At 42.3% G+C, this 20505-nt stretch overlaps 1 protein-coding gene across 1 annotated transcript in view; it reads left to right on the top strand.

Moving 5' to 3' along the window:
• Positions 1 to 231: 231 nt before the first annotated feature.
• KLHL29 (kelch like family member 29) overlaps positions 232 to 20505 on the top strand; it is a 234509-nt gene continuing 214235 nt past the window's right edge. Inside the window, exon 1 of the mRNA XM_026068120.1 lies at positions 232 to 492. Within this exon, the coding sequence (XP_025923905.1) occupies positions 232 to 492 (261 nt within the window). The remainder of the gene's footprint in view (positions 493 to 20505) is intronic.

Here is a 20505-nt window from a genome sequence, read left to right as displayed (position 1 = left end):
GATTCACTACCACTCTGCTTTCTTCCTCCAGAAGTTTATCTTGGCAAGGGAGAAAAAAAAACAGTGCCTCTTAATGCAGGATAGGCTTGGCAGGGTCTTGCCCCGATGGCTGTGGAGCAAGACCGTTGCATCGGGGCCTCATTGCTAACATTTGCAACATTCATCTCTTTGCTTTCAATCTTGCAGGCGAGCTCTCGAGTTCCCTTCGAGAAGCAGCCGCCCTCCAGCGAGATGTCACGGCACCACAGCCGCTTTGAAAGAGATTATCGCGCCGGCTGGGACCGCCGGGAATGGAGCGCCAACGGCAATCACGTCAGCAGCGGTAGCTGCGGCAGCGCCGCGAGCAGCACCAGCAGCGCCCGGCCCGGGCTGCTGCCCCTGCCCATCGTCCCCTCCCGGCTGCCCACCCCGGCCACCGCGCCGTGCACCACCGGCAGCAGCGAGGCCATCACAAGCCTGGTGGCCAACTCGTCCGCGGCGGCCACTACCAAAGTAAGAATTTACCTTTTTTTTGCAGTAGTGAYGTGCCGAGGGAAGGGAGCGGCGTCTTTTCCTTTGTGAAAGCCATGTTCACAATGTACAAAGAGTAAATGGCCATGGGCAGTTGTCAGGTTTTTGCTCTTTCCAGTGTTGTGCATGCGTCCAAGTAGCTAGTTCTTCCTCCACGTCTGAGGTTTCCCGTGTWCCTGAGCGGCCCAAGGCTGAGCAGAGCAAACACTGCTCTCCCATTGGCACTGCCTGCATTTGGGCTGTCGGTGGAGAGCCTGAAGCGCACAGTGTCCTTCTGCTCATGGGGATGGTCTTCTCGCCCGTCGAGCACGTTCACAACAGGTTCACCACAAGTGGCTGCGGTCTTCATCCAGAGGGAGTAGAAAATGAGCAAAGGGCGTCATTTGGGCTGAATGGCAGCTTTTCTTTTCTTTAGTTGGTACTTTCCTATCAGGTTTTCAAAGCGTCGCTCTTAGCACAGTTTTGAAGGTAACAGTGGGACTATTAAAACCAGGCAGTCTTGCTGGTACAGAAATGCATATTAAAGAGGAAGAAAAATCTTAAGCCGCAAAGAACAGAAATCACTAGTAAACCACTGGGTTTTTTTGTCCTATGGTATAATTGGGGAAGGGGTATTTTTTTTTAAGTCTGCAAAGTACAAGTTGTTATTCCAGCAGAAAGTTGCGGGGAGGGGTCCTGCATACAAATGCAGGTAGAACAGCTGGGGAACCACAAACCCTGGCAAACTGTAAAGGTGACCACAGCATTAGCAAAGTGAGCCAGAAGCACTGCTGGGTTTATTTTTAAGATGTTTAACATTTTCTTTCAACTTGGTTTCATTTTAATAACTGCAAGCGCCAAATACAGCAGACGCAGACAGGGGGAAAGGAGACAATAAAGTTATTTAAAGTAAGCCAAGAGCAAGCTGAAATTTTACTGCAGTACCGTTATTATATTGATTTTTTTTTTTTTTCACACTGTAGCAAAGCAAGGTCAATGCTGCAGAAAGAAGCATTAGGCTGAAGTTTACGGTGTGATTGGTTTTAAAAAATTTTTCGTGGTGCCTTCAAATTATTTTCATTTGAAAGAAGCCAGTCGGATCCTGATCCAAACATATTTAGCGTTCTCCAGATTTTAGCCACAGATAGAAGCATTTCAATCATGCTTTGTCTGGAGAAGATTGAGGCAGATTTGGAGCCAACGCAATCATTTCATTTGTCATGACCTTTATTCCTGGGTCTACTCCTTAGGGACCAACTGTTGTCTGGAGTTGATCAGCCTTTCTCCCAGATGTTCAAAACCCTTTGGAAGCAGAGCAGTGCCATTAAACCATGTGTTTATTGGGGAAAGGAGGCAGGAACAGCAAGTTAAATGCCTTTGATCATATGTTCAATGTGAATTGTTTTCTAAATTACCTTATTTGGCAATTTTCTGATGGCTTTCATTAGTAACAATGTTTTGGCATGAATAGATCAAAAGCAATAAATAGGCAAGAATAGGGGTAGCATGGGGCACTTTTTACTCAGAGAACTGTTAATCAGCTGTGTAATCTCCCATAAAGTTCATGTGCAATAATGCGTACAGTCTTTGCCAGTGCCTTTTCTGCTGAGATTCAGCTGAACAGCTCTAAATTTTCCAAATTGCATGTATTAAAGAAGAAAAAACTTCGAAAGAGAAGTGAGGCAGGATGAACAGAGATGTAAAGGTATGGTGCCTAGCAAGCTTCCAACTAATGATGTGTAACGGTGTCAGAGTAAAACATCATACATACTCATGCTCATACATACTCATGTTCGCCCTGCCTGGCTCTGTGTCTCTGCCTCACACACAGCAGATGATTTACACTTGTGGTTTAGTTCAGATGGTTAGCAATTTCCCCAGACGGTGACTTTCCCTTGTAGAATCCAGCTAATGGTTAACCATAAAAATTAAATCCATATAATGGGGAAATCTGAAGTCAGAAGAATATGCAATTACTTGGTTTATTTTAAAAATAGGAATATGTTAAGTTGCCTTGAGCTGTGAAGAGGTCACGGTCTACCCTCTACAGCCTTTTTGTGAGCATATTTATGGGGTATCAGCTTGTGGGGGGCAAATATCATCTTAAGCTGAATTTCTTAGTACCGTTTTGTGGTTGGGAGCAGGATTTGATTCATTAGTCCCTCTTCTACAACCCAAACCTTCCCCAACATTAGGGCAGATGTCATTGATCTAAGTGACAAGGGGGTACCCCAAATAAGCAATGACATGGTGTACAAATAAAGTAATCCGGGTGTTTTGGAGAAAGACATTTGAGAGCCCCATTCTCCTTGTTCAATAGTCCCAGGTTAAGTGTGCAGTCAGTGATGTTCCTGCAAGCTGAGGATAGTAAGGACCCCCATTAAATCATGTAACCAAAGTTCTTGTCTATGCAGGTGTCTCAGCTTCATCCACTTATCAGTTTTGACTTTAGCATATCWTCTTAAACAGATTTGAAGATCTCCAAACATGGAGGCCAACCATCCATTTCCCTTGATTGTGTGTTCCCACCAATTAATTATCCTCCCAGTTACAAACGTGTTATAATTTTTTTCTAAATCATCTAGTCTGGCTTCAGACTTCTGGTCCTTGGTTCCTGTGGTTCCCTGCTGCATACCAGTTTTAGTGGCCTCCCAATAATTGTGTATCTTTTGCAGTTCTCCATTTCTTCATCTTCCTTTCTAAAAGATGCCAAAACCATGCACAGTCATTCAGCATCAGCCTCACCATTCACATATGCAGAGATAAAACTGCTTCCTTCCTCTGTTGCCTTGTCTATTCAGCTAATGATTGCTTCAGAGTTTTTGCCAAAGTGCAAGAAGTACATATGGCATTTCTCACTCGGACCCTTACGTTGCTTCCAGAGTAATTGCTTTCCTGGATACAGTCACCTGTGTTTTAGGGATGGCCTTTTTCCCTTTTCCTAGATGTGTAACTTTGCTGTTCATTGCATGAAAACTCGTTTTGCACAAAAGTCTGGTTCTTCTTACTTACTGCTCCTTTTAATATTTCTATTATCCAAAAATGTTGCAGTGTTTTTAATATTTACTTCCAAATCTTGGTTGAAAAGTTGTATAACGTTTGCCTAGTATCAGTTGTTGTCACATGTGCTGAATCGCTTCCCGTTAGCAGCTATTTTTAGAAAAAATTGTCGGTTGACTAATTCTTAATCCGTTGAACACCACTGTTGTAAAGTGCAAAGTTCTTAATCCAAAGCATTGTGCAGTGCTAAGTCAGTGGTTTTTAAAAATACCTGCTGTCATCCACCATTACATATTATCAAACAAAGCTGCAATTTTGTCAAGACTGAAATCAAGTCTTCTGGCTATCTTTATTGACTGTCATTGATCATATTCATATACTTCAGCTCTTGAATAACTGAATGCTAGCATGACAGATGCAAAATGGGGAAAAAAATTCTTTATGACATGTAATGGGACTGTGAAACTCGCTGTTTTGGTGATGGAATTGGTCAAGGAATTTATAGATAAATAGATTTTAGGACCACTGGACTATCTACTCTGGCTGAACCATTTGGTCTTTACCAAACAAGATTATACAAGACTATATGCCCCAAGCTGTAATACATAATATGAACAGAAAAAGCATGGGAAGGGAGAGAAGAAATGGTGATCTAATGAACTGTTGGAGAGAGGTGGAACACTCATCAGAGGGATGACATTAACATATATAATGCCACCTCTGAGGGGTCTGGGTTTGGTCTGTGCTTTTATGTTTTTGGAGGAGCTTTTTACACCTTTCGGTGGAGGGCTTTAGAAGGATTTTATTACTAATTATTAATGTGAAGGAGAACTCTAGAACTAATTATACTTTGCAGATCTTTGAAATTTATTCTCAAAGCATACCTGTAACCTTCTTACTGCAGATGCTTTTGTACAAATCACACTTAGTGGATCTGACACATTTAAGTACTTAAAGATGTTTAGTCTGGGTTATTTAAACAAAAAAAAGCCATATTTTCCTTAGCTGTATTTTTTGCTAAACAAAATAACTATGATATTTTGCGCTGCTGTAATCCATCTCATCTGAGGCTGTCAGAACATACCAGAAATATTATTTAAACCTCAACAACCTGTAAAAGATAGCTTAATGTTGTACTGCCAGGGTACCAACAGGGAAACTGAAGCAGCAGGAGCTAGTGATTATTGGGTTTTCTGCTCACACAGGGCTGCTGTGAGCCAGGGCTGCTGTGAGCGGAGACCCCAGGTCCTTTACTCAAGTTGGCTTTTCTTCCTTGGTCCTCTCTCCAAACTTTTGGGGCCACAGAGCAGTTCCCACAGCTGGCTCAGTTTGAAGGAAAGGGTGAGAGTCCTTCGCTGTAGATAATTCCTGAAGCACCTGAATGCCCGTGGTAGTCAACAGGAGAGACGGAGAGGGCAATTCCTGCCATTAAACTACCACGTTTCAGTTCAATTTGTCATATTCGGAGTCTAACCGCGTATGATGATTGAGCTCAGCTTTGGTTTTGTGTGTATGTGGTGGGGTTTTGTTTTTTTCTGCAATGAGATTATCTGTTGGTAGAAGGAAGCTATCAAAGAAATCCRTATAAGACTGCAGCACTGTTTAAGATATTGGCAGCAAAACACTCTAAAATTCATTTAAGGATGCAGCACAACATTCCAGCTATGTTTTCTGTTCATCGCAGCAGCACCTTCATTCTTTGTTGCTTTTCCGAATTACTTTGCGAGTTGCTTGTACAATTTTCTCCATCAAAGCTCCTGTATCACAGCTTCAATTTAGAATTGTTGTCATGGGCTGTAATTTGAAATTTTATTACCAAGAGATTTTTTGGTTATAGAACATTTACTTTTATCATCTCTATATTATTTTTAAATGCCTCAAAAGATTGATACATCAACAGAATCTGTGCAACACCAGGCAAGATCTAATCTTTTTTTTAGCCTTAATTTTAAAAACCCTTTGCTTGGAACATAAATTGATTCTTAAGCCCCCACACACTTAATGATTTGTTATTCTCAAGGTTAAACCTATGACAAATCTTATAAAAAAGCTAGCCTTTGGTTTTGATAGGATTTTCTCCAGCCGAGCTCAGGGATAACTGTATATTCTCCAGTCTTTAAATAGCATAACTGAGATGTGATCCTGGCCTCCTCCTATACTTACAGCACTCCCGTAACATTTCAGATTGGAGTGTTGTTGCTACTGTAGTGTTGATCCCACTGTGGTTAGCCACAGTGAAGATGTGGGAGAGAAGATGAAGATGGGGAAGCATCTGTTTACCTTTCTGGAAAGCCAGGCAAGGACTGCAAGAGAAAACCAGCCCCCACTGTCATCATCTCCGTGCATCGTTCCAAGTCCCATTAAAAAAAATTGTGAGGGGAGGGGAAAAATTCTTATTTTAAAGGAATAACAAGTCAGTATGGCTGAGGCATGCAAAGAGGTAAAATTGAACTGCATGGAAGTAAAATATTGCGTGTTTTCTTTCCTTTAAGGTCCAAAACAGTGTAGCTGCCTCCACAGCAACCTGTCGTATGCTGACAATTTGCTGTGAGTTGCAGAATTGGTGTTGTCTGCTCTCTTCCTTTCCCTTCTGAGGTGAGGATTTGCTAAGCTGCTGTACGGCTTCCACAAATATTTAAAATATTGATTAAGCAGAGGAAAAATAAACACAAATTGTTTCTTCAAGTTACGCCTTATGTTGTACATGATTAATTACATGCAACAATTTGCGCTGCGACGGTAACTGAAATTTATGTACTCTTTTTATTATAGAACATAAGAGGCTTGCATAAAGAGAGAGGTTATAAATATTGGAATACACGGTTGCTTGAAAACAGTCAAAACATGCAGTGATGAAGTATGTAGGATTTGCTGTTCCAGCGCCTGTGTGCAAAGCTACTCCACCAGTCCCCCGAGGGCTGGTATTGATGCTTGACATATTTTGGTCACCGTTTCGGATGGTGGCCGGTCAATTCTTTGATCTGGACACTGTGCGACAGTACAGACCAAGTGCAATCATGGCAAAAGCCCTGTTACAGATCCTCCCGATTTCTTTTGGCAAATTACTGTGATTATACATCAGACTTCAGAGGCTGGATGTCAAAAAGTGCAACTGATTGTTCCAGGAAAACGTTTTTACCTGTGGATAACCGTTTAAAATAGAGCCGTGTCCAGTTTTTGTAGTCTATGAGACGCAAGACCTTTCCCAGCTGTGCGGAGACTTCTGTTGTACGTGAAGCTCTATTTATGGCAGAATATTAAATTGATTGTATAGGAARTAGAGCAATGTCCCAGAGCATGTAATATCCAGTGGTTTGTAACAGCAAATAAGGACAGGTTCTCCTTGGCCCCAGATCACATTCTCCTGGCTCCACAGGTCTGAAAGTTCACRAAGCTTTGCACAATTTGCCTTGCGGGGTGACCCAACGTGTACTTGGATTGCAGCATCCAGACTGGGTCGCCTGTATGGGGTCCGCGCGCGAGGAAGGACACCCAAAGCTCACGACGTTGGCGATAGCTGTGTGCCATCATGGCAGCCCTGCCAGGGGTGAAACCGGCACCATGCACCACAAAAAAAGAAATGCCATCATAGTATACCACCATTCTGCTCTCCCCAGATATTTTTGAGAGGCTCTTCACAGCGGATAGGTAATTGTATCACCCAGGGACAAGACAGCAAATGGAGGTAACTGGCTGGTTCCCAGGCTCATGTGTTGAAGGCCTTAGAGTAGAGGAAACAATTTTCCAGTTTGGACAAACTGGAGAGATGTCTTGGGCAATTTTCAAGCTCCTCTGTAGAAGACTTTAATGACCTGTAGCCCTAGGGAGGGCTTAAATTGTCCTGATGAGGTATCACTTCTTTTTATCATCTTGTATTAATACTTCTTCTCATATGTATTTTTACATATGCTTGATAGCATAGAAATCAAAACTTACAAAATGTGTTTTTAGTTTGTCAGCTTCCATGGAGAGTTGATTGGACTGGAATGGGTCTAAAAGTCCTGGCAAATTAAGCTGCCAAGTCATAAAAAATTGCTTGGATTTTTTTGACTTGCAATGTGTTTATCATGTGTTGAAAGAGCTAAGAGGTCTGGCCGGTTTCTAGTCCCAGCTCCATTTGAAGATGAAAGGCGGCATGTTTGAAGCACTAATTGACATAGCCAAGTACTTAGAAGGTCACAAGGATGACAGCTTTGGATAAAGAAAAAGGACTATTTCTAGGCTTTGCCGCTTTGATCAAAAAGTATCTTGACTTCCAAAAGGGATAAGTATCAGTAATATCCAATAACCTAAGCAAAATTTGTGTTGGCCAGGAGTTAAGTGCTCAATTTCTTGAAATGATTCAGAGTTCTTTTTATTTTCTCTTTTCCTCTCATCATTACTGTGTTTTCATATGTATTAGTTGCAGGTTATCCATTAAAATGCAACAGAATACACGCCTGCCACTCAGGAGGCACGTGTACTTCATAAGAAAATTTGTAACCATACACATATCTACAAAAAATAATCTCATGACTAACAACTTTGCAGTTTCCTATAATTTTTATTGTCAATGCCTACTTTGCTAGGTAGAAATAATTTTCAAACAAGCTGATCCTTTCTCAACAAGGTAATTTCTGGTTTTGGCATTGCATGAAGTGGGTAATGTCAGAGAAATCACTGAGGGAAGGGACGAGTGGATTAAGGTAGATGTTGGGTAGAAAGGAGCCTGATGCAACCAGAGTTTGTGCAAGCTGCAGAAGCAGTTGGGTGGGATGTCTGCATACTATAATTTCTGTTAGAAGCAGCAGCAAAACACTGGTCATTTTTTAAAACACAAGTTTAATGCATATCAGAAAGAAAATAAACTGGTTGCTGAACAGGTAATATTTTCTTGATGGCACTGGTTTCCTGAAATTGCTGATTGATTTGCCGTCTGCGGCTTAGAAATTGTTGCAAAACAAATGAACCAAGTGAAAAAAAGAAARAGAGACAGAGAAGTGCGCCGAGCTTCGCTTCTCCTTGTTATTTCTAGGGAACTCGAGTACCTGCTTGATACCACAGTAGTCAATGAAGCTGGCAGACATAAAAATTAATTTGGCCCAGAGAGTGATAAACAGAATATTAAACTCTGCTCCCCGGCTCCTGGTCCTGCTGAACGTTGCACCTGCAAATGCTGGCCCCGGGCAGAAGCGCTGCAGGCATACCAGGAGGCTCGGCTCTGTCAGAGATGACGCTCCCCGTTGGCATTACAGTAGCACCACCTCCCTGTCTACAGTCCCGACAATCCTCTTGAAAAAATGCCCAGACCTTGAAGAGCACTGCCAGGATCTTGTGACTTGATGGCATGAAACGTGGGCAGCCTGTGCTGTTTCAGCGGAGGATCTTTCTGTCGATGCCACAGCAGCGAGGCCAGGAGTCGCATCACATCGGCAGTTCTCTGTCCCATGCGAACAGCTCGCAGAAGGTRCAAATATCTTCTGCACAAATGGAAACACAGTGACTCACTATCTTGGGCGTGTGGCAAAATACAGGCTTATTTTAAGGGAGGCAATGAAAGGAGTTCCTCACCCTTCTTCCCGACACCAGTTTCACTCCCTAGAAGCAGCTCTGATGTGGATTTATGATCAGCCACTAGTTTTCAAAGTGGAATCCAGAACAGGGAGAAACTTGCTGGTACCCAAGTTACTTTGTTGAGTTTTCTCTGCTCTTGAAATTTTAAGCATTGCTAACCATCCAAGTGTTGGGTTAACAGCTGAAACACTGTGTTCTTGGACAGGACAGGCACTTTTCAGCAAATAAAATGCACATTTTCCTTTGATTTGGAGGAACTGTCTGTTCTGAGTTCTCCCACAAGCCTGCCTGCCTCTTTTGTTTCAGTTCTCTGCTGCTGTCAAGCTGAAATATATGTGGTTGTTCCCCACTACAATTTAGCGTCTCCAAACCGATTCACTTTGGAAAACAAAGCTTGTAGAAGTTCTGCTGAGAAATATAGGCTGTCTGTAAGTGGTGTTTGTGTGCAGAGTGAGATAGACCCGCTGTATAAACAATGAATAATAACTAGTAATAAATCCTTCATATCATAGGGTTATTTCTTAGTGTTTATGATCCCAGGTCTTTTATGGTAATCCTGAAACAAAGCACAGAGAAGTATGTGAATAACATTTACTACTGCTAAGTTGTTGCACAAACATGTCAAGAAAGAGAAGCTTTTTTGGCTGTATAATTTGAATGTTTAAGACTATATACTGTTTATATGATAATAATATATATAATTAAAGTTGTCCTTTCATCCCAGAGGAACTCAATGTGTTATACAAAGTATGTGCATTCCAAACCACTGAAGTAACGCTCCGAGATGCATTTGTCCACTAGCAAGTGGAACAGTACCAAAGAGCAACGCTGGGCATATTTTGACCACGTGTTCCCCTGCAAATCCATATTCTTTTCAAGAAGCGCCAATCTTTGCATGGGGAGCGGCATTGTGCAACAAGACCCAGTGGTAGCCCCTGAGGGACAGAAGGGTCCAGTAACTCAGCCATGACAACGTCCTCAAGGCACAGGAGTCACTCAGTCAGCATACAGGAAGTCAAGCAGCCCTGGCTGGAGGCCATCCAGACTGAACTGGGAAATCCTAACCAAGCTTAAATGCAGAAAGGAGGTGTATGGAAGCAGGGACAGGCTGCCCTGGAGGCGTGTAGAAGAAGCTGAAATATTCGATGCCTTCTTTGTCTTGGTCTTGCTGGCAAGATCTGCTCTCAGGGTCTTCCACGTTCCTTTGCCTAGTGGCACAGTCTGGGAGAGTGAAGCACTATCCATGACAGAGGAAAAGTGACTTACAGACCATTTAAGCAAACTGGGTATACACAAATCCATAGCACCAAATGGAATGTATCCAAGGATACTGAGGGAGACAGCTGATGTCTTTTTCAAGCCACTCTCTACCATCCTTGAAAGGCCATGGTGATGAGGGGAAGGTCCTCATGACAACAAAAAGTCACGTGTCATGCCCATCTTCCAGAAGGGCCAGAAGAATCCAGGAAACTAAGAGCTGGACAGCCTAACTGCCATGTCCAGGAAGCTTGTAGAGCAAATCTTGCTAGAAGGTATGTCCAGGCACACGAAGGACCAGAAGGTGTCTGGGAGCAGCCACAGGCAGATCACACCTGACCAACCTGATTGCCTTCTGTGATGAGATGACTGGCTTGGCAGGCAAGGGGGACCTCTGGGGCTTTTATTTACTTTAACTTTAACAAGGCTTTTGACACAGTCCCATAGTACCCTTTTAAGTAATTTGGAGGGATATGTACTTAATGGGTCAACTACAAGATGGGAGGAAAACTGGCTCAGGAAGAGTAGTGGGTAACAGTTCAAAGTCCAACTGGCAACCAGTTCCTAGTGGTCAATACTGAGGCTGATACCGTTTAATATCTTTATTAAACCTGGAGAATGGGAGGAATGCACAAATAACAACCAAACTGAGGGGAGCAGTCAGGATACTAGCGGGTAGGGCTCAAAGGGACCTAGATGGGCTGGAAAAATGGTCTGATAGGAGCCCTGTGGACTTCAGTGAAGGCAAATGCAAAGTCCTGCACCTGGGATGAAATAATCCCATGCAGCAGTACAGGATGGGCAGCAAATGGATAGAAAGCAGCTTTGCAGAAAAGGACCTGGAGGTCCTGGCAGACAGCAAGTTGAAAATAAGTTATCAGTGTGTCCCTGTGGCAATGAAGGCCCACCAGATGCTGGCATGTATGAGCAAGAGCGTAGCCAGCAGTTCAAGGGAAGTGATCATTCTCTCTATGTGTGACTGCACCTCAAGTATCTTGTCCAGTTTTGGGCTCCTTAGTGCAAGAAAGACACTGAGCTGCTGGAGCGAGTGTAGCAGAGGGCCACCAAGATGATTCAGGGCCTGGAGCACAGGATGTATGAGGAGAGGCTGGGAGCTGGGTCTGCTGAGTGTGGAGAAGAGAAGGCTTGGGGGGGGATTGATTCCTGCCTACGACTACCTAGTAGGACAGTATAGAGAAGAGAGAGCCAGTGTCCTTTCAGAAGTGCCGTGTGAAAGAAGAGGCAATGAGCGCAAGTTGCAGCAAGGGAAAATCTGATTAGATATACGGGAAAAAAAAATCACTATCTGGGAATCCAAAACTGGAGCAAGGGCCCAGAGCAACTCTCGGATGTCCATCCTTGGAAACACTCCAAACTCGGCTGGACATGACTGTGAGCACACGGATCTGACATCCAAGTCAGCTCTGTTTTGAGCAAGGTTGGACCAGGTGATCTGCAGAGGTCCTTTCCAACCAAAATCATTCTTTGATACGATCCTGACATTAGGCTAGGATTGGACTATCACTTAAATATACTTTACCAGGCAGAAGTATTGTGAGTTTGCTTTAAAACAATACCCCAAACCCTCATTGGCTGGTAAATACTAAAACTTTGGATTTATTTTACATCTTCTGAGCCTAGCTCCTGTCTTAGCATAATCATCACAGTTTTGTTTTTGAACAGCTTGTGTCCTTTAGAATTCCTACCTCATGCTGGGACGGAGTAAGACTGAATAATTTATCTTCCTTTTCCTCAAAAGCTGAGCAATAGCGATACCCCACATAGATTGGATGCTGTTATTCTGTTTCTAAGCTTCCTTTAACTATCATTATCACCCCTGCTTTTAAAGGTCTAGCAGTTATCTTTGCAAGGTTCTTCAACCTAGATGATACAGGAGAAATTGAGTGTATTTAATCCCTTCTTGCTCATGAAGTTTTAAACTCCATCTCTTAAATTTTTTTCTGCTGTTTGTGATAATTCTTTTGGTAGGTTTTGTGTGACCAAGGTCCCTTATGTGTAAAACTGAAGGCTTTTAAGGTCATATGCATTCCTAATTCTCTCAAAAATGTAGCCACTTTGATTAAGGAAGACAAACGTGCGAGTACAATTTCTGAAGACATGGGTCACACACACTTTGTTTGCCACATACAAAGCTGCTGTTCACCTTGTTTTCTCAGCCTGCTTAGAAATATGAAGTGCTTTGCAATAACATTTAGCTCTAGGGGAAAAATGTTCTTTCAAGATATTTCAGAATTCATCTAAAAGTTCTGGATTTTACAGCCAATGCCGAAGAAAATTTGTCTTCATTTCTATCTTTATGTTATGTAGATAATTCCCAAGCTTTCCTATAAATTGCCATTGGTTTCATCACTGCTAAAGAGACAGGTCAGCTAAGCTAAGTGTGAGTGCTCGAAAAACTGGAGCGTGCTCTTCTATGAAATGAACTGAGTGTAGTCAGAGGGGACACTTGCAAAATAACCAAAAGTAGAAGCGTACAGCAAGACTCCTACAAATTCAGTTATCTTTAAATAAATTTAATTATTTTAAATTAATTATCTTTAATTTGTCTTTAATAACATTCCAAACTCGAGTGGACAAGGCCCTGAACAACCTAGCGCAGCGTTAGCCCTGTTTTCAGCAGGGACTGTGCCCAGTGGCCTCCAAGAGCCTCTTCCAGCTACACCAGGCTGATTCTTTATTCCCTTGCAGTGGAAGCCTTCAAATGGCTGTGGGGAGGAGTTTTGGGCAAAAGCTAGTCTAGACTCCTTTAAAAGCTTTCCTTTAAAGAACGGAGAGGTGACTTCTGCCATTCAGAGGTGGTCATGGAAGTTACCTTGTCCCCAGCAAGAGGTCTGCAAAGCCAGTCTTCCTTAAGTTGCCTCAGGAGGCGTTGGCAAGGAGGCAGATTCGCTCTGCACCAGTGACCCTTTGGGTCATGCTTTTGGTAGGGAACAGAGAAGGCATTTCCAAAGCTGAGCGAGATACGGCAGTTGCAGCAGTTGTTGAGCTGTGTGCAGTTCTGCATCCAGCTCTTTGAGCTCGAAGATGAAACACAGAAATTAAGCGATGCTGCAAAGCTTGTAGACCAGTCTCTTTCATTCATTTTACTTTTGCCTTTCTAGTTCTCTCCTGACTTCTTTGTCCTTCGCCCCCATGTTCCATCAGACACTTGATTTAAATTCTTCTGACATTTCCCAAAGCTTATCTGACTTTACTGGAAGCACCATAGCTTGCTGGCAACTGCCAGTGATTCATGGGAAAAAAATGAAATACAACTGGCTCTCGCCACAACAGATCTGACCTTCTTTTGTTTCAAACAATACAATACTTCCATGGAAATAAGGCTGACTGGAAAATAAAATTTTGAAAAAGAAAAAAAAAGGAATAAGGAAGGGAATCGTGAAAATGCACACAGAATTTAATTTTAATTTTGGTCAGATAYGCTTATTTCTTTTTTGTGTCTGTTTTCCAGCCAGCTCTGCTCACAATACAACTGCGTTTGGCTAAGTCTGTGCTAGTAGCTTAAGCGGTGCCAGGGCAGRGGCCCAAGTGCTGGAACGTGACCATCTATACCATTAAATTGTTAGCACAGGCTCTGCCTTGAGTTTGGCCTCGACCAGCTAGCACTGTCATAAACAATTCTCAGGCATGGTTTGGGGATTGGCAAGGGCCAGGAGCCATTCCCAATCGGCCCTTTGGATATATACCCTGTTTTGGAGGATAAGAAGGTATAATACATGAACRTGCCCACGTCATATCATTTGGCCTCAGAGCCATAGAACAGGTCCTGGCCCAGTTTAGGTTTCTAGTTCCTAGGAAGCCTTTGGCTTTGAGGCAAGTCTAATTTTGCTTATTTGACTCCATGGTTTCCTACTTCACTGAGTTGTATCTGAACAATAAGGATCACAATCACATCTCCACTTCATCTGTTCTTTTTGCCTGGGTACCTGTGCGCTAAGATGGTGTGATCCACACTGTTGCAATTGTCATAGGATGGTTGGTGAACTCATTCTCCTATTGTAAATAGAAGTATATATTCTAAGGAAGTCTAGAAATATATATTTTAGGAAGCTGTCRCATAGAACCTACCTATTGCTAGTAAATTTAGTTCCTGTATCAGAATGAAAAGTAAGTTCTGTAGATGTTCCTAATGGCAGAGAATTTTCATCCTTTTTTTGGATCTGGAAATAAGAGATTGTGTTAGACACTGGATGGAAGTTGGTGTATAGCTGGTATGAAAGATCATGTTATCCATTAAATGTTGAAGTAGAAACGCCTCTCGCTACCTGCACAATTGATTTTTCACTTAGTAGGCTGTCTGTTCTCTTTCTCTTTCACTGCAACATTGAATAGAAAATAATACTGCTTTCTGCCARTGAAGGCCCAATAAACCTGTGACAGTTGCCAAGACTGGGGGAAGTCCAAGGGTATGGTTATATCCTTTTGTCCTGCCCAATTTTCGTCTGCACACTTCCATTTCCAGCCCTCTGAGGAACACTTATCTATACATCTTGGTTTTTTGGAAGTAGATTACAAATGCCTTTTATTAACAGAAATTGCCCAATTCCGTGAGCAAAGAGCTTCAAAGTGCCTCGGTATAGTGCCGCAAGAAGAAAGACCTGAGGTTCGGCTTTTCCTTCAGCGTCTCAGGTCATCGCAGAACGCGCTCCCCCAAAGGGCTCTCGGGGCGCACGCACCCCCTGGCACATGGAGCAGCCTGTGCAAACAAAATTAAAGGAGCTCAGTTAATGTCTGCATCTCCGTGTGCAGTGGATTTGGCCTCGATTGCCCATCAGAGCTGATAAACTGTGAAATGACTGGGAGACTTTGCAGTGCCAGATAGTGTATCTGAAGTATTTGTCACCGGATGTGTCCGATGGCCTGTTTGTGGCAGAGCCTAGACAGAAATGCATGAGCATATGTTGTRTTTGGTGGACTTCTCCTCAAAAGGGGATGTAGAAGCAATGCTTTGCTTTACTTACCTGTGGCRTTATTCCTTGAGGACCTCTGGTGTCTCGCTTTCCTCAACCCATCAACCCCCAAAATCTGCCAAATTTGCCATAGATTTGTAGAAAACCAATTTATGAGTCTATTTGATGAACAACTTACAGGACTTAATAGGCCTGTGTTTTTGCTTCATCGTATTTTGTGCCCTGACTGTTCTCCTTCGCTTTGGAGGTGACTGTTCCTGGACAAAATAAAAGTCCAGAGACGGGGTAGTGTGAAAGTGTCSGTAACCGTGCCACCCCATATCTCCGCACTTGGCGTGAGCATGGAGGAGGCTGTTCCAGCATGGAAACCTTTTTGCAAGAGCTCGGCTGACTTGGAGAAATAAATAAAGAAGTGCCTTTGCAGGAAGGGAATCAAAATGAGCTCCCACTCTACCTTTTTCAATTTACAGGAGGAAATATCTTTCTTCATATCATTTGACTTTTTGATTGTTCRATCAAATTGAGCCAGTTGGAATGAGACTTGGTGATCAGAATAGAAGTCCTGAAAACCTCTGTTTAGCTGCTCTCTGGTGTCGGTGCAATTGTTTCACTTAAATTTGCTGTAATAACCTTTTAAGAGTCCTGTACACATTCTTCGTGGAGGACCCTGCTGTGCATTGTGATTATGTTATCTGTTGCCTCCCTGAATGTTTAACGCGATCCAAGCATTATRTTGTGTTGTGGAGTGGGATTTATTTWTTTTTTTTGGACTAGATCTTTTTTTTACCCCGTTTGCAAGCATTTACTTTCAAAATATAAACTTACATTGCTTGATTGCTATTTCTCTCCATGTGTCAGTCCTCCTTTTTTTTTCTTCTTTTTTTTTCTCTTTCCTTTCCTCTTTAAAGTTTCTGCTTAGTTAGTGTTGAACAAGCAGGCTGAGGAGCTCTGATAATTAGGTCTTTTGAATTCGGGGATGGTAGACGTTAAGTCATGGGATGGAGGCTGGTGGGACTGGAAGGCAAAGCATACCATCTCAGGGTAGGAGAGAGGGGAATGTCCTGCAGAGCATCGCTGCTTGCCCGTGAGCCCAGGGTGTAGCAYGGAGCGTAAATGCAATTGCGTGGCCCCGTTCACCCTTTCTCAGGAAAAGCAGCAGATGTTGACAGTGAACATAGTGCAGTGCAAATGGGTAAAATAATGAACTGAAGTGGCAGCTTAATGGAATTATTAACAGGATTTGTGTTCAAATAGTGAACGAGGACTGATCTCTATTAAAATGGGTCTTAAACATGTAAACTTCTGCAAAAGACTATACCATTCTCTTCCTTCTCTGCTAAAGTGTTTATCGAGTACACGGGGTACGTGGAGTTCTCCAAACTTCTTTAAATATTGCCCTTTCTCCCATGGATCCCACAGTGCTTCTCAGTGGGTGGCACGCCGCGTAGAGCTGTGTAAGGCACCCAAGGATTCAACTGCATGGCAAGGAAACCTTGAAATTAAAACCCAAGGAGAAGGTGTTTGGTGGGGGGTTGGCATTTGCCTGTTCGTTCTCACCAGAATAAAAGGTGAGAACATGACGGATAATTCAAAATGTTAAAAGTGCAGGTATGTGCACACTGCGAGTCCTCCACTAGAAGYGGCTGGGCACCTACATGGCAGCGGTGAAGATGTCATAGTTATGAAGTGACATTTAAAGAAATGTCAGAAGCATTCAAACAAACCCCAGCTTGGCTTCCGCCCATGTATCTCTTTGTGTCCCCACTCCTGCCATCTGTCATCCCAAGGACTCTGGTTTTGATTACCGTTTTGTTTGCTTTTCTGATAAATGTTTTGCTTATCCTCGGGACCTGGCGGGCGCTTCCTGCGATGGTTTGCGAGCCCCTCGCCCTCTTTGCACGTGGACTGCTCATAAAGAGCTAACTGTTACCGCTGTGATGCTGGCAGAAATTCATCCTCTGCCCATGGCTGGGCGGCAAGTATTTCTCAATGCATCTGCATTTGGGAGCACACTTGGCCAAATACCCATTCTGAGCCTGTGTGTAGAATGACCGCATGTGTTATTACTTAATGTTGTTACCTGTCATTGCCTTACTTACTCGTTTCTTATTTGATTTTCTTCACATGTTGTTTTCTTGTCATTTTTTGAATGGGAGCTCTTCAGGGCAGGGGCCATGTCATTGCTGACATTTGGGAAGTTCTTCCATTTAGCAAATCTCTTTGCTACATATAGTTAGACGATCAGAGAGAAATGTCATATTGTCTTTCTTGCCTGGTGCCCCAAGGTCTATACAAAGTTCATTGGGAACCATGAAAAATAAACATTTTCCAAAGCAGCTGCCATGCTACTGCTATTAGTGATAATGTAACCGTGTTTTATGCTGCTAATCCTTGCTCAGTCCATAAAATGTAAGAACAGTCYTAGTGCATGAGGCTGTGCATTCATACAGCTCAGTATTTCTGCCTCCACTGGGAGATTTATATAGCAAACAAGCTATAAGGATGCTTCTCCAGCATACATTTCCAGCAGCCTATGGCTTGGGGATGTCTTCAGCCACRGGTTGCACCTTCGTCTTTTAAGAGTCTTGTGAAATGTGAAGTGTATGCTTAGCTCCAGGCATGCAAGTAGTCCCTTTGACCTCAGGAAGACTATTTTCATACTTGCTGTTTAGTATGTTTTTAATCATGTGGATGGATTGAGACTTTATTATGGGGCGGGATCTGGGGCTGGTAGCTACTGGTGAGCAAAACAAAAAGAGCTAAAGTCTGCTTGAGGCTCCCTGGTCCTTCAGAGCGATTGTAGTTCAGGCACACGAGCTCCTCAGAAGCCCATCAGCGCCCAGGGGCACACACAGGAGTGACAGCACTCAGCTCCTCTGCATCCATCTCGTGTTCCCAGCCCGAATCACCAAGCAGCTCACAGCTGGGCAGAGGGAGGAAAGGCTGCAGTGCGCGGCCCAAGCAAGCCTCGACTGGCTCTTTGGAAGCCATAGTTAGACACTTTGGAAGCCATAGTTAGACACTTACCTAAATATTGGCATTTTAATGGCTGTAAATGTGCATGTAAATTGTTGCTGGTGGTTCTGTGAAGTCAGAATGGCATAAGGTCAAGGTCAGATGCTAATCAGGTCAAGGCTAATTTCCAATGACTCTTAGAGCYTTCTATTTATGAGCAAATTTCTGACCATGTGATTTCTTACCGTAGAGTCAYGTTAGTCCTGGGGTAGAAAATATTGGGCAAAATATATTGTACCCATAATTCATATTAATGGAAATTCAGTAATGGCAGCCTGTCATCCACCAAGATTAGAAATGAGTCCAAATGTTGTGCTATAAAAGCATTAAAAAGGCATTATGAATTAGAATCTATTGCACCATGTTTTGCTCCTTATAAATAATGGAGGGAAAAACTAGTCCRTGAAGTTTTTGGATTGTCCATTTTGAGAGAAGCCAGCAATTACTTTCCAGAGCTGACTGTGCACCATTGATCTGACTTATGGATTTCATAAATGCAGTGGTCTGCTAATTTAATAAACTTACTCAATCTGTTTTTAAACAGAGTACAGAACTTTGAAAAATGATTTCCTTTCAAACTGAAATTAACTCCTATGGCTTTTAAACATTAGACTGTGATATTTGCTTCCAGTTTTTCATTAAAATACCTTCTGGTTTCACATTTTTCCTGGGATGGACTAGATGCTTGCAGTTCATGTTTTATTATATTAAATACTCATATTTCATTTATGATAATTTGGAATCGAGCTGTGAATTGGAGTTCTTAGACAAACCTTTATTTGTCTCTATATTGTCAATAAAGTTTACAGCTGCCTACAAAGCTTACCACTGCCAAAAGCTCAGATATAATTGTTCAGTAAACTAGGACTTGTCATATCCTGGACAGAACTATTGATACATTAAATGTATTATCTTGTCTCGGTAGCTTGTATGTGAGGCTGCACATTTGGGGGGGAAAAAAACACAATGTTTTCAATAAATTTGCAGCAGACTGAGTAAAGGGATAATTTCTTTTCAACTTACTTTGTACTCTCAAGCAAGAGATTCGATTATTTCTGCCTTAGTCTATTTTATCTTTTGTAACCACAGCAAGTCATAAAACTGTTCAGCTGCTCTTTAAATCTGGCTACATATGTAAATCTATAACCTAGGTGTTAGACTTTCAGCTTTTCAGGGCAATAGCAAATTTCATGAACTGGATTTCAGGATTCGGTGATATGATATCCATTAATCTCCAGGGTATGTTCTCATTGAATTCTTGCCCCCTTCTTCTGAAAACGTAAACATATATAACTGATTCACAATGTCTTTTGGACCACGTAATGTATTTAGGGACCAAAGTTTGTCATGGTAAACAAATTCTGAACTTTGTACGGTATAGATCCCTCCTTCCTTCCCTACTCCAATCTATGCAAAATGTATTGTATTGTGAATTAGCATTGACAGGGTAACGGTAGGATCCTTGGTCAGATGCCAGGTTTAATTCATTTGTTATCACGACCAATAAACAAATGTGACAGTGACAGTAATAATTATGTTCTTCTGTGAAGAAATGGAGTATGAGCTTACAGTTTTTGGTTAAAGGTGAAGATAAGGGATAGTCAGGCAATTATACATATCATATACTTCTGACCTGTGTTTTTATCATTTTTGACAAGCTTTGAATGTACGATGGTACATCCTGGCCAAAAAACACCTAAATTCAAGTAAAATAACTTGAAACTGCTGCCATATTTGTACTGCAGGTTGATAAACTGCTTTTTCAGACATCAGCTCTGTCRCATTTTTTAATAAAGTTAATAGGCTGGGACAGACAATAGTGGGTTGCTGTCTGCTTAGTGTATTCTGAATGCAAAATAAAATTCCCTCAATCTTATTTAATAATRTAGGTTGGAGTTTTCAGATGAAGAAAATGAAAAATCAATGACATTTGCAACACAGCACARTACTGGAGCAGCAGGATACAGGGAAGCTAGCTGGGGACTGGGCTTGAGGACTCTTAGGCTATTCTTAGTTTCAGGACCTCACACTAATTTTTTTGTCTTCCACCTCCTGCAAATATGGGGCTGATATTATTTACTCCTCTTTATTCTGTGTCTGTTATATGAATTCCTTGAACAGTTTTTATGAAGCACTTCAAGACAGACATCTTTGAAATTCCTGCCTAGGTAGAAGCCCACTTCTTGCTGATACTCAGACAAGTTTGAGGTGTTTCCATCCTGGATGGTCCTTTGAAAGAACCTGACTCTGGAGAGGAGTG

The sequence above is a fragment of the Apteryx rowi genome, unplaced genomic scaffold (assembly GCF_003343035.1).
Source record: "Apteryx rowi isolate R43461 unplaced genomic scaffold, aptRow1 scaffold_269, whole genome shotgun sequence".
NCBI classification, from domain to species: Eukaryota; Metazoa; Chordata; class Aves; order Apterygiformes; family Apterygidae; genus Apteryx; species Apteryx rowi.
This window is presented reverse-complemented; position numbering and strand designations above follow the sequence as displayed.